Source organism: Galeopterus variegatus, unplaced genomic scaffold (assembly GCF_000696425.1).
Source record: "Galeopterus variegatus unplaced genomic scaffold, G_variegatus-3.0.2 Scaffold236, whole genome shotgun sequence".
Taxonomy (NCBI): domain Eukaryota; kingdom Metazoa; phylum Chordata; class Mammalia; order Dermoptera; family Cynocephalidae; genus Galeopterus; species Galeopterus variegatus.
The window spans coordinates 611,193-623,272 of record NW_007726347.1 but is presented as its reverse complement, the minus strand read 5'-3'; the positions used below and the strand labels follow the sequence as shown (position 1 = coordinate 623,272).

Sequence of the window (12,080 nt, the reverse complement as noted above, 5' to 3'; positions counted from 1 at the left end):
GGGGGGGGGGGGGGGGGGGGGGGGGGGTCCATAAGAGAGAGGAATCTAGGGCTGTACTGTGGCTTCTGGCTTATATAACTAAATAGAAAATGGTGCCGTTCTCCAAGGTAGGGAACACAGGAGAAAGAGGAAGTTTGGGAGGAGCTAGAATGAGTTTGGTTTGAACACACTGAGTTTGAGGTGCCATAAGCCATACAGGTAGAGAAGTCCAGAAGGCAGCGAGATAGAAATGTGTGTCTGGAGCTCAGGAGAAAGGCCTGGGTTAGAGGTATTGATTCGGGAGTCATCAATACATATGTGGTAATTGAAGTGATGCGTGTGAATGAGGTTGTCCAGGAAGAGGGTGTAGGAAAAGAAACACACACGGCCAAGGAGAGCGTCGTAAGGAGGAGGGAGACCTTCACTTATGGGGCAAGTAGAAGATGAGCAGCTGTGAGGAAGTGAGAGCAGAGATAGGAGGGAGCCAGGAATAGCAGCAAAAAAGCCCAGCAGAGAATGTTCCAGAAAGAATGAAGCCATCAACAAGGTCACATTTTGCCAAGAATTCAAGTAGCAGAAGGACAGAAAGTGCCACTGGCTCTGGCAATATGGAGGGCATGGGGAGAGGAGAAGATGGGTCGCAGGGTGTCAGGAGCGGGAGCCAGGCAGCTATGGGTGGAGGAATAAATAGTGGCCGGGGCGGGGGCAGCAGGAAGAAGGTAAGTATTGATGGTACGGGGCAGGAGAGAGACAGAACACAGTCCACCATGAGAGAGGGGTGACAGAAGGGCCCCTTCAGAGAGCCATGTCTGCGGAATGTCTCTCCAGTGAGAGAAAAGAGCCAGGAAGGAAGGAGAGGCTAAGGAACAGGAGAGCAAAAAGACAGAGCAGGTCTCCGGGGAGACCACAGGGAACGGATTCCCAATTGTGGGAGGAAGGGACTGGACAAGAGGAGGGACACCTCTCCCCCAACACAGGAGGGGTGAGGGTAGAAGGAGGCAGAAGAAGAGACAATTGAAGGCAGAAGAAGTTGGAGCCTTGATTTTATCAGTTTGGAGGCAAGGTCATCTGCTGGGAAGATGACCTGGGAAGGTCGGGTAGGGGAGGATTTGAGGAGAAAGACGGAGAACAAAATAGCAGGTAAGGAGCTTGCAATCAGGGCCTGATAGGGATGGGACACAGGGAAGACTTGCTGGGCCACCCAAGGGCCTACCTACAGCTGAAGATCATGAACTGGTGGGAATTCAAGTCTACGTTCATGTTGTATAATTTTCTCCTACAGCCTTGAGAGCCCAAAACAAGGAGTGCAGGCACCCACAGGCTGGGCTTTCAGGGTAGGGGTTTGGCAAGGCAGGTGCTATGGGAGGCTCAGGGGAGCAGAGGATGGTGAAGTCCACGTGACTGGAGGGTTGGACCATGGGATTGCTGCTAAGCGGAAAAGGAAGTGCAGTCAAGAGAGAATTGAAGAACAGAGAAAATGGAGTGGGGTCCAGAAATGAGAGGTCTTGATGGAGTCAAAGAGCATGTGTCCTGAGAGGAAGAGAAGTGAGACACACAGGTAGGGGGCTATGGTCAGAGAAGGCCACACTGGATTTCAGGATTTTGAGATAGAGCATTTCCAGGAATGACGAGGTGCCAGTGTGGCCATGAGTAGGAGATTGGAATGGAGGTCAAGGGCCAGTGAGAAGGAGGCTGAGACGGGCTATCTACATCCACACCAAGGCTGCCTAGGACACCGGCAGGCCTTAGGATGGAGAGAAGGTCTTTGAGGGCTCCACGAATGTGAGTCTGTGACTCAGGTGCAAGGAGAGGAGGACACACGGAGAAGGCTGGACATCACTGTGGGGCTTCCTGCCCTCTTCTGCAGTTCCCTCCCTCCTAGGGAAGCCATCCGAGGGTCTGAGGTGCCTTCAGAGTCAGGCTGGGTGCTGGAGGCCAGAGCATAGTGAAGGAGCATTCTTCTGCTCAAGGAGCCCTTTGGAGCTGCCTCTGGGGGTCAAGATGACAGCCTAGAGTGGCAGAGAGACACCCCTTCTGCAGCCATGATCTCACGCTCACCCTGGCTCCAGGGAGGTCTTGCCATATCACCCTTCTTCCTAGGAAGGATGCTTTCCCCAGCCCTGGATGGCTTCCTGCTGCAGGAACCAGTCCCTGACATGGAGGCCAAGGCTGAGGGGCCTAGGTGCCATCAGTGGGGCACCCAGAATACTAGCTCTCACCTGTCTCCTGGGGGGCCCCGGCCCTGGCCCTGGCCATTTGGATGACTGTCTGGATCACCAGAGAGCAGACAGCCCCAGCTCAGGCCTCCAAAGTCTTCTCCAATTCCTACAGTTCATGCCCTGGCTGCCTTTTCCCCACTGCCACAGCTTGGTGCCCCTGTCCTGGCCCTGGTTGGCTGAAACCAGGAGCCTGAGTAAGGGTCACCCACCTGTCTTTAGGGGAGGAAGGGCAGATGGGTCTGGGGAAGGGCAGCTGCTTGGAGGGGTCTGAGTGGAGGGAGAGGGGTCTGCTGTGGGTCTGGGGATCCAGACCTACCCGCCTTTCATCCACCACAATGTAGTTGCGTCCATGTTTCTTGGTCAGATGCGGGGCCAGGACTTCAAAGCGGCGGCGGAACTCGGAAAACACCATGTGGTCAGGATAACCTAGAGAGAGAACAGCCCAGAGCCAGGTCCATCACACCTTGCCTGCCCCAGCACACCTCAACAGCCACTGGTGCCCAGGCGGCTGGTGGGGAGCCACCCGAAGGGGAAGAAACTGCAGTTGAGGCAGGTCCAGAAAGGAGAACTGAGAGGAAGGAGGCAGGGTTGGAGAAGGAGGCTGGGAGGACAACTAGGGCTGCTCCACAGTGGCACAGGGAGGTTTAAAAAAGGAGCAGCCTCCTTTAGACGGAAGCAAGTTCCTAGTTAGAGAGGCTCGCAAGTGGGTATGGGGGGAGGTGACCACCTGGAAGGAACACCGTGGGATCTGGATGATCTCTGATGTGCTTTCTAGTCTTCTGAGTCTATGACTCTGTGATAACCCAGAGGGAACTATGCCTTGAGGACTTGATAAGAAAAACAGCAGGGCATCAGGGGTTAGCTTTGAGGCAAAGTACACATGCCTGGTGTTGCAATCCTGGCCCCACTTCTTATGACCATGTGACTTTGCGCCAGTCACTCAACCTCTCTGAGCCTCAGTTTCTTCACCTTATGAGGGCCCTAGTACTTATCTTGCATAGTAGACATGGGTATTAAATAAGAAAATATGCAGAAAGCACAGCTTGGCTCACTTGGTGGACGTTCAATGAAATGCTCCCTTCCTTTTCTCAGTCCATTGAAGCAGGATGTCAGAAGGGGCTCCCCTCCCTGCCCACCCTGACTTTCAGCCCGAGGCCAGGTGACCAAAAAGACTTGCACATTCTCTTCCGCCAAAGAGTATCTGGGCTCAAGGTAAGGAGAAGGGTGAAGTGGCTTCTGGCTTGGAGCAAGGTCAGAACAGAGGCCAGGAGGTGACCTAGGGCCACCCTGATCTTACCAGAGCCTGTGGTGGAGGACCAAGAAATCCACTCCTATGGAATCATAGAATTTCAAACCAGAAAGGGGTCTTAGACCAGATACAATTCATCTTTCAGATGTGGAAACTGAGGCCTGAGAAGTAGAGTGACTGGCTTCCTTGAGGTCACAAAGGCTGCAGCGGGAGGCAGCACTGGACTCCAAACCTGGGCTCCTGACAGCCAGCCAGGGGCTTGCTCCACAACACCAGGCTCGCTAGCTCTGGGAAACCCTCCAACTGGGAGATGAGGCTGATGCATGTGCCTGATAATTGAAACAGGAGGCGGGGGCCGCTGAGGGGCCAAGACAAAGTGAGCTATTGATTGTATCTGAATTGCAATTAAATTGATGGGCCAGGATAGCAGGTCCGGATGCCTGGCATCTTAATTAATCATCAGCGCTATCGATGGTGGCTGGGGGCCGGCTGAGGGGAGGGGGGGCTGCTGCTGCTGGCCTCATCGATCTGCTTGTTTGAGTAAAGCACATTGATTTTGGTTCAGAGCGGTAACAATCTGGTTTTGAAATAATAAACACCAACTGCATATCAAGACGTGGGGACAGATCGATGATTTATTTAGAGGAGGGCAGGGAGCCCGTTTCCTGGCTCTGGCTGCTAAGGGGAAGTGACAGTGCCCATGGGGTACCATGAGGGGAACTGGCTGTGGGTGGGTGGGGTCCAACCTGCTCTTCTAGCCGAGGAAAAGAGAGCAGAAACTCAGCAACTCATAACTTACCAGGCAGACAAAACCCTACTTGAGAAGCATGACTCTGCAGCCAGTCTGCCTGGGTCAAATCCTGTTCTGCCACTCACGAGCTGCGTGACCTTGGGCAAGCTACTTAACCTCCCTGAGCCTTGGTCCCCTCATTGGGGGATGACAGTAGTGCCTACCTTGTGAGGCTGTCGTGCAGATTAAATGAGTTAATGTGTGGGAAGAGTCTGGAATAGTGCCTGGTATGCTGTAAACCCTCTAAGGATGTTAACTACTATCACTTTCATCCTCTCTGACCACTCCTCTAGATGGATTCGTAAGAGGTGCCTGTCTGACCCTTGGAAATTTTAAGTACTTTGGAAAGATCTAGCACCTCATTTCTCACTGGGCAGACAGCTCCGAAGAAAGGGCATTGGATCTGCTGCTGTGGCAGAGCTGACCCATCCAAACTAGGGGGAGGAGGGAGCTGTGGGAACAAATGACTGGGTGTGTGGACAAGGAGGGGAGAGGACTGGAGTATGGAAGGGGGAGGAGGGACAGGGGAGTCTGCAGGGTGGGAAGAAATGGAGAAAGCAACGGGCTGTGGGCTGGGAGAGACGAGAAGAGAGACCTCCCCACCCCCAGAGGAGGCACCCAAGCAGCAAGGAGTGAGCGGAAAGAGACCGTGGGCCAGTCCTGAGACGGGCCGGGAGCAGCACCTCTCCAGCGCCAGGGGCCCCATTCAGGAGAGGGAACGAGGCAGGAGTGGAGAGGGAAGGAGGCCCACCTTGGCGGTACAAGCGCATGGCATCGAGAAGACGAGAGCCCCGGAGCTGAGCACGGAGCAGGGGCACATCGAGCTGCAGCAACCCAGGCTCGCAATGGTCTCCCGAGGGCAGGTCCAGCTCGCTGCTGCTGCTGACTCGGCGGGAGGAGGAGGACCGGGGCTCTCCAGCCCAGCCCTCGGCCACAGGCAGGAAGCAGTGCACGAAATGCAGCTTTGACTTCTTGATGGTGTCGATAAGAGCGTCCTACCAAAGGGGAAGGGACTGACCTCAGTGGGCTCTAATTGCTCGTGCCCAGGGGAGCAGAGACTGGTGCCAGCATCTCTACCCCCCATAGGAGCAGGTGTCCCACCACCAGTCAGTACACGTTAAGTCTGGACAATTCTGCCCTCACCAGGCCTGGGTGGCCACTCGCAGGCAGTAGCACTGAAAGGAAGACCCCACCAGCAGCAGTCACTTGACTGCTGGTCATAGTGGGTTGCTGAGTGTGCCCAGAGTGCCCAGGCCTGCCTGCCAGGGTAAGAAAGGGCCCAGGGCCTGGGCCGGCTTACTCACCACCTGCAGCTTAATCTGGATGCACAGCGACTTCTTCTTGACAGCTGCCATGCCTGTAGTAAAGGTCTTCCGCATGCTGGTGGCCCGGCGCAGCGCCAGCTGTGAGCTGCCCTCCAGGCCCGCAATGGAGCCCGAGAGCACCGTGGCACTGCCTGCCCGGCCCAGAAACAGGTTGCTGATGATTTTTCTGCCAGAGGCAGGAGGGGAAGGGAGGGAAAGGAGGCGTACATTAACAGCGTAGTAGAGGCTGTTCCTCCTCCTAGCTCCTAGGGCACCAAACAACACTCATACAGCTGTGGCCAGGGGCCTGGCTTCTCTGGACTGAGGTGGCATGTCCCACACCCAACAGAAAAACTGCAGAGAAATTTTCAAGTGGTGAGAAGAGGAAACAGAGGTGGGCAAAAGCCAAAGGGTAGGCAGGGACTGGACAGAGTGGGGCGATCTACTCTTCTCCCTCACCAGGGAGGCAGAGGGGCAGAAAGCATTTCCCATGTGGAGCAGAGATAAGAGTTCAACATCTTATAAAACACTATGTAATCTATTATTACATTTACTGTTCACTGTCTCTCCTCACTAGAGCGTAAACTCCACAAGGGCAGGGATTTTTGTTTTGTTCACTGCTATCTGCCAAGCACCTAAAAGTCCCTGTGACAGAGTAGGTGCCCAATAATCATCTATTGAATAAATGAATTGATGACAGGACTTATATGACTGAGGGGTTTCTATGGATATTCCTGCCTTCTTTGAAGAATGTGGGGGTGCCATTCAAATTTAAAACCACAGCCTTCTCCAATCATGTCTGTGTCCTACCTCTACTCCAGGAGGCCACCCTCATGACCTCAACGTCAACTGGCCTTGGCTGCTGCCTCTAGGAAGTGGAGGCTATCTGCCTTGCTAGTGAGGAGGCCGCAGACACCTGCAGGGAAGGGAGCCCAGAACACAGTCCCAGGGATGGAACATGGGCAGAATGGTAGTGTTCTTACTTCTGGGAGTCCTGCAGGAGCCGGGATGCATTCTGGGTGGCTGGGTTCTGCTTGGTGTAGTTCAGCCAGCCAGCCACATTGTACTCCACCCAGTTAGTGCCATGGCTGTGGCCCAGGAGAAAATGGTGTGGTTTGCTGCTGCGCAGAAGGGGACTTTGACCTGAGAGTGAGAAGCAAGGTTCAGCTTGTCAGGACACAGACACAAAGCCTAGGGACTCAGATGAGTGCCACCTGGACCCATATAGGTGAGTCCTCTGGAGAGAAAGCAGAGGAACTGCCCTCCAGGGATACCACCTACCTTTTTTGTCACCTTCCTGGGGGCCATAATAGGAGAACAGGCGCTCTAGGAGGGCGTCCTCAGTGGCCCCTGGCACCAGCGCCTCCTCTTCCAGTAGCCACAGCAGGCCCCTTGCCTCGTCCGTGCGGGCCAGTGAGCGGACCTATGGAGAAGGAAAGAAATTCCACTATGTCACATGGAGCTGTGGGACAGAAGCCAGGTCCCAGCCCCAGCCACACACGACAAACATGGTACACATATACACACATGCACACATACATGTCACACTCCTGCCACTCGCTGCTGACACCTCATGGGGCAGGTGGGCAGCAAGGGGACAGAGGGCCTAGAGAGAGATCAGAGAGAAGCCCACTGCAAAATATGACTTCTAGGACTCAGGTCCAAAGTCACCAAAAACTGAAGGCTTCTTATTCCTTGAGTTGACACCCAGAGGCTCTCTTCCATCCTCGTCCCCTCAGAGATCACCAGGGGCTTAGGTGAGCCCCCTGCTGCCCTCACTCCCTGGTAGATTGAATGGGATAAAGTCTGTAAGGCCCCTGAGCAGAGTGCATGGCCCCAAAGAAGCTCTCAGTAAGTGACAGTTGTGGGGTTAACACTGGTCCTGAGAGGGTGGCAAGCTAGAGAGCAGATGTCCCCAACTAAATGGAATAACTGCCACTCAGCTGCAATTGATGGCTGTCCTGGAAGAACACTGGCCTAGTGTCAATCTGGTTTTTCAAGAAAAGGTAGATATATTGAATTCTTTTTTTTTTGTCTTTTGTCTTTTTCCGTGTCCGGCAACGGATCGCAACCCTCAGTGTTGCCCCCGTACCGGACCGGGGACCGGCAACGGGATTGCAATCCTCGGTGTTGCTCCCGCTCCTCGCTCAGCCAGTGAGCGGGAACCGGTCTGTATGTGGGATCCGAACCCTCGGGCGGGAGCGCCACCGCGCTTCCCAAGCGGCGCACTATCCAGTGCGCCACCGGGCCGGCCCCGAATTCTGATTTCTAATACTCCATCAAAGCCAGATGAACTACCACATCTGACCTGAATGTAACTTTTCTATGGAATCCCCCTGTCTTCCTTGGTCAGGAAGGACTGACCCTTCCCCACACCCTATCTGATCTGGCCTTTAGGGACTGGAAGACAAAGGAAATGAGAAAAGTGCTATTTTCCCTCTCTTTGACCCCTGCTGCCAGCATCTTCTCCAAGGGAGATGTGACCACAAGAAGGAAGCAGAATGAAGCCGAGGGCTGCTGGGCAACTCCAGTGGCTGGGGCTGAATGTCAGCAATGAGCACTGAAGCCATCAGATGGTGAGTGGCAGGCTCAGCACTGAGGAGCCCCTTCCCCAGAGGTGCAGCTTCCCAATGCCAAGGCCCCTTGAATAGGGGAGACCAAAGAAAGCACAGGATGGCCAAGTGCCATCCAAACACACTGTCTGACCCACTGCTGCTCACGAGTCACATGTACTGACATCCCCACATCTCTGGCAGATGGAAAAGGCTCTCGAGGGAAGCCACCATGGGAGCCCATGGGAGCTCAGGTGTCAGGAAAAGAAAACTCAATTTATCTGGGGGACACAGTACTTCAAGCATTTGTCCCCAGGGGATATTGGCTCTCTCCAGGGCCCCACCACTTGTACTAGCCAAGCAGGGCTTTACAGCAAGGGAGAGGGAAGTAGGAATCAAAGCAGAGGAGGGAGGTCAGCAGCCCAGCAAAAATGCCAAGTCTCCAAGAAAGCACCTTGTGCAATTTCCATAACTGAACACAACTGCCCAATGCCAAGTACTCATCAGGCCAGCCAGTCCCCCAGGCACCAAGGTACCCGAGACATTAGAACCAAGGGTGACAAAGCCTGCCCCCAAGGGTGATGGGTGAGGGCTCACATCAATGTTGGTCCCCCAGTAGGCATTCTTTTTTTTCTTTTCTAGCTTTGCTGAGGTACAATTGATATACAAAGAACTGAACATGATTAATGTAAACAATTTGGTAAGTTAGGACATATGCATACATTTGTGTTACCATCACCACTATCAAGGTAATAAACATATCCTCCAACAGTTCCCTTGTGTCTCCTTGTGTTTTTTTTTTTAATTGGCAAATAAAGTTGCATATATTTATCATGTACAACATGATGTTTTGAGGTATGTATACATTGTGGAATGGTTAAACCTAGCTAATTAACAAATGCATTATCTCACATGGTGGTTGTTTTTGTGGTAAGAACACATAACGACACTCTTTGCATTTTTTAAGAATACAATATACTGTCATTAACTATAGTAACGGTGCCACACAACAGATCTCTTGAACTTTTTTCTCCTATCTTACTGTAATTATATATCCTTTGACCAACATCTCCCAACCCCCAGCCCCCTGAAGGTATTTACAGCTTGACGCTGTTTCCTGTTACTCGCTTCACTGGGTTAGGCTGAATCGGCCCTTTCCCTGGGGACAGTGGGAGGAATGAGCATAGGCTCTGGGTCTAGGCCCTCACCACCTGGGAGTAGACACCAGGGCTCCTGGCAGGCACACTGGAGGCTCGGCCAGCCACAGGAGAGGGCCTGAGCTGCAGATGAGAAGAGAGGAAGTACACCTTCCTGCCTGGCCAGAACACCATGGGCTGTGGCTCCCTACTGCACCAGAGCAGAAGTAAGTGCCCCCTTCCTGTCTGAGTGCTGCAGGGCAGAGCCCCATTGCTGTAAAGTGCTTGGTGTCTGGGCATAACTGCTGGACCTCCCTCAGGCCACTGAGGCACACTGGCAGCAGCTAAGACATGGAGGGCTCTACCAGAGGGAGATGGGAAGAAAAGAGAAAAAGCCTGCCCCAGACCCTGCTGGCATCCCTACCAGGGACTGATGGGAGGTCTGGTCCACAGCAGCCACGGAGTCATCTGTGGTTGGCTCCACATCCTCAAAGCCCAGCTCGATGTTCTCCTAGGAAGGAAGAAAAGAAGGTAGAACTGAGCACAGGGCCATGTGAGGGGGCACATCCCTAGGAGTACGCCAGGAAGGGACTCAGGGATCAGCAGACCCAACCTCCAGTCCCATGCAGGAGCTCCCCTCCATCATCCAAATGACAAACTGCTCACCACCTCCCAAGGCAACAAACACACTGCATTTTGGGACAGCTAAAATTCTCATAACCTCTTTTTATGCTAAAGTAAAGTCGTGTTGTCCCGTTATTTGGATCAGTTGATTAGGCAATACAGAATAAGCCTACTTTCAATTTCACAAAGTCATCCTTGAAACACTGGAAGACAACTGTCGTTTTCCTCCTGAATCTTCTCTCACTCAGGATAAATATCCTCCTCAGTTCATTCCGCTCACCTCCACATGAAGCAGGATGTCCAGTTCTTGTCCCATCTGGGACACCCTATTATGGAGGACCCCTAAATAATCAACTATTGCACTAACAGATCAGGAGAAAGGGAGATGAGGAAGGCCAGGTCCAGACGCACCTGGAGGCAGGAACTGTACCGTGGCAATTCACGGGGCCTAGGAGGGTATCTTGAAGGAGGGCCAAGAGGGGCTCTCAGGGACCCTGAACGCACCTTCAGCTTCTTGGAGAGCAAACTCTCCACAAAGAATGTAGCCAAGGCCAAAGGCCAAGGACAAGGGGGGCAGGAAAAGACTTCTACTCCAGAGAGCATGGGAGGACAGAGGTGAAGAGGGAGTAAAGAGCTGGGCTGGGGAAGTGGTATCTTCCTGCATCCGCAGATGCCCTCCTTTGGGGTGCCAAGGCCAGAAAGTGAGGCTGGGGGTGGGGCTCAGGTAGTAGCCGAAGTCAAGAGCTACCTCCTTGTATCTTTCCAACTCCTGCACAAACGTGCGTTCGTGGAAGAGCCTCTGCAGCCGATCCTGGGCATAGTTGTGGCACAGCTCCTCAAAGGAGGCTCCGCGGGCCGACCCACCCTGCTCAGGGTTCTGGAATCCCGGAGTGTCCACAATCATCATGGAGCACAGCGAGTGCTGGCTGGACTTGAGAGCCCTTCACAGGGAGAGCCTAGATCAGAGCTGGCCAGGGTGATACCACAGAGAAGGCCCCACCGGACTGCCCCTGGCACCCAGGAAGCCCTGCCATGCCTCAAGCTAAATCCCCATCCCTGCCCAGGTGCCCAGGACCCTGGTGGGGAGAGCATGCCTCGCCTCACTCACAGCCCACAGTGACAGTGAGCCCTCTGCTGCTGGAGGACGGCTCTGCCCCAGCCAACGCACAAGCATAAAGCCATCAACTCCACCTTTGCCAAAGCCTGGGGTCCTGCCTGGCGACTCACCTGTTCACCAAAGAGACGAGAAGAGTGAAAAGCTCACTGTAGAGGCCAGATGCCATGCCCTCTAAGCACTCCAGCGCACTCAGTTTGGGGCCTGTAGGGCAAGAGGATCAGCTCCATCTCCTGTTTCCTGGGGCTCCCCACCTGGGTATGCTCCCAGCATGGGGTGCTGGGGCCAGGCCTGTCCTCGACGAAACATCTATTCTCCCGCAGTTCCCCACCCCTAGAGATGGCAACAAGCCCCGGATGAGGCCTCAGGCCAAGGGGCTGAGGGTACCTGTGCCATCTCCCAGGCTGTTCTCCTCAGGGCCCTGGCGGAAGGAGGTAGAGCGCTGCAGGGTGCCACCCTTGTGCTGGTGCTTGAAGATGGCTGAGGACAGCTCCTCCAGGCTGCAGCCCAGCAGGTACGCAGCCTTCTGGGCCCACTCATGGCGGGCAAACTGCTTGCGCCCAGCTGTGGGGTGGAAACATGATCTGGCATCTTGGATCTTTCTCCTTAGGCCAGTTGATGCTCCCTCACCCCCAGAACACTGGACACCGGGCACCTTCTGGAGGAAAAAACCAGCCCCAATGACACCAGATGGGCTTCAGGCAAAACAGGTACACCCAGCAGCTGCCAGTACTTCCTGTGTCCCTTAGGGACAGAGAATGAGCAGATCCCCAAAGAGGAGGTAACTCCACAAGCTGCCACCAGAGGGCACCCAGTCAACTGTGAAAATCTCTTTCGGCGGGCTTGGCTCCAGGTTGCCCAACTCTGGGATGAGCAAAGCGAGAGGATGAGCCAGCCCACCTACGATGAGCACAAGAATCCTTGCGCCTGCGGGCACCCATCATGGCAGTACTAGCGCCTCCCCCTTCCCTAGATGCATCAGGGCCCTCCTTCTTACCCCCTGACGTCTGTCAGGGAAGACCACCACAAACACCCACCAATGGCCCAACACTAGGGAGGCAAAAAAGCCGCAGGGGAAAGGGAACAGGCCAAACAGACATATGCGCCTCAGCC

General features: G+C 54.2%; 1 protein-coding gene across 6 annotated transcripts in view; it reads right to left on the bottom strand.

Moving 5' to 3' along the window:
• MYO18A (myosin XVIIIA) overlaps window positions 1-12,080 on the bottom strand; it is a 90,022-nt gene that overhangs the window by 32,979 nt on the left and 44,963 nt on the right. For all 6 annotated transcript variants that reach the window (XR_550075.1, XM_008566349.1, XM_008566346.1 and 3 more), the window contains 9 exons: window positions 11,355-11,531; window positions 11,081-11,171; window positions 10,602-10,794; window positions 9,654-9,740; window positions 6,823-6,964; window positions 6,525-6,684; window positions 5,542-5,728; window positions 4,989-5,232; window positions 2,515-2,624 (listed from right to left, as the gene is read on the bottom strand). Coding sequence is in view for 5 of the 6 variants with exons in the window: in XM_008566349.1 (XP_008564571.1) it covers window positions 2,515-2,624; window positions 4,989-5,232; window positions 5,542-5,728; window positions 6,525-6,684; window positions 6,823-6,964; window positions 9,654-9,740; window positions 10,602-10,794; window positions 11,081-11,171; window positions 11,355-11,531 (1,391 nt within the window). In the remaining variant the exon portion in view is untranslated. The remainder of the gene's footprint in view (window positions 1-2,514; window positions 2,625-4,988; window positions 5,233-5,541; window positions 5,729-6,524; window positions 6,685-6,822; window positions 6,965-9,653; window positions 9,741-10,601; window positions 10,795-11,080; window positions 11,172-11,354; window positions 11,532-12,080) is intronic.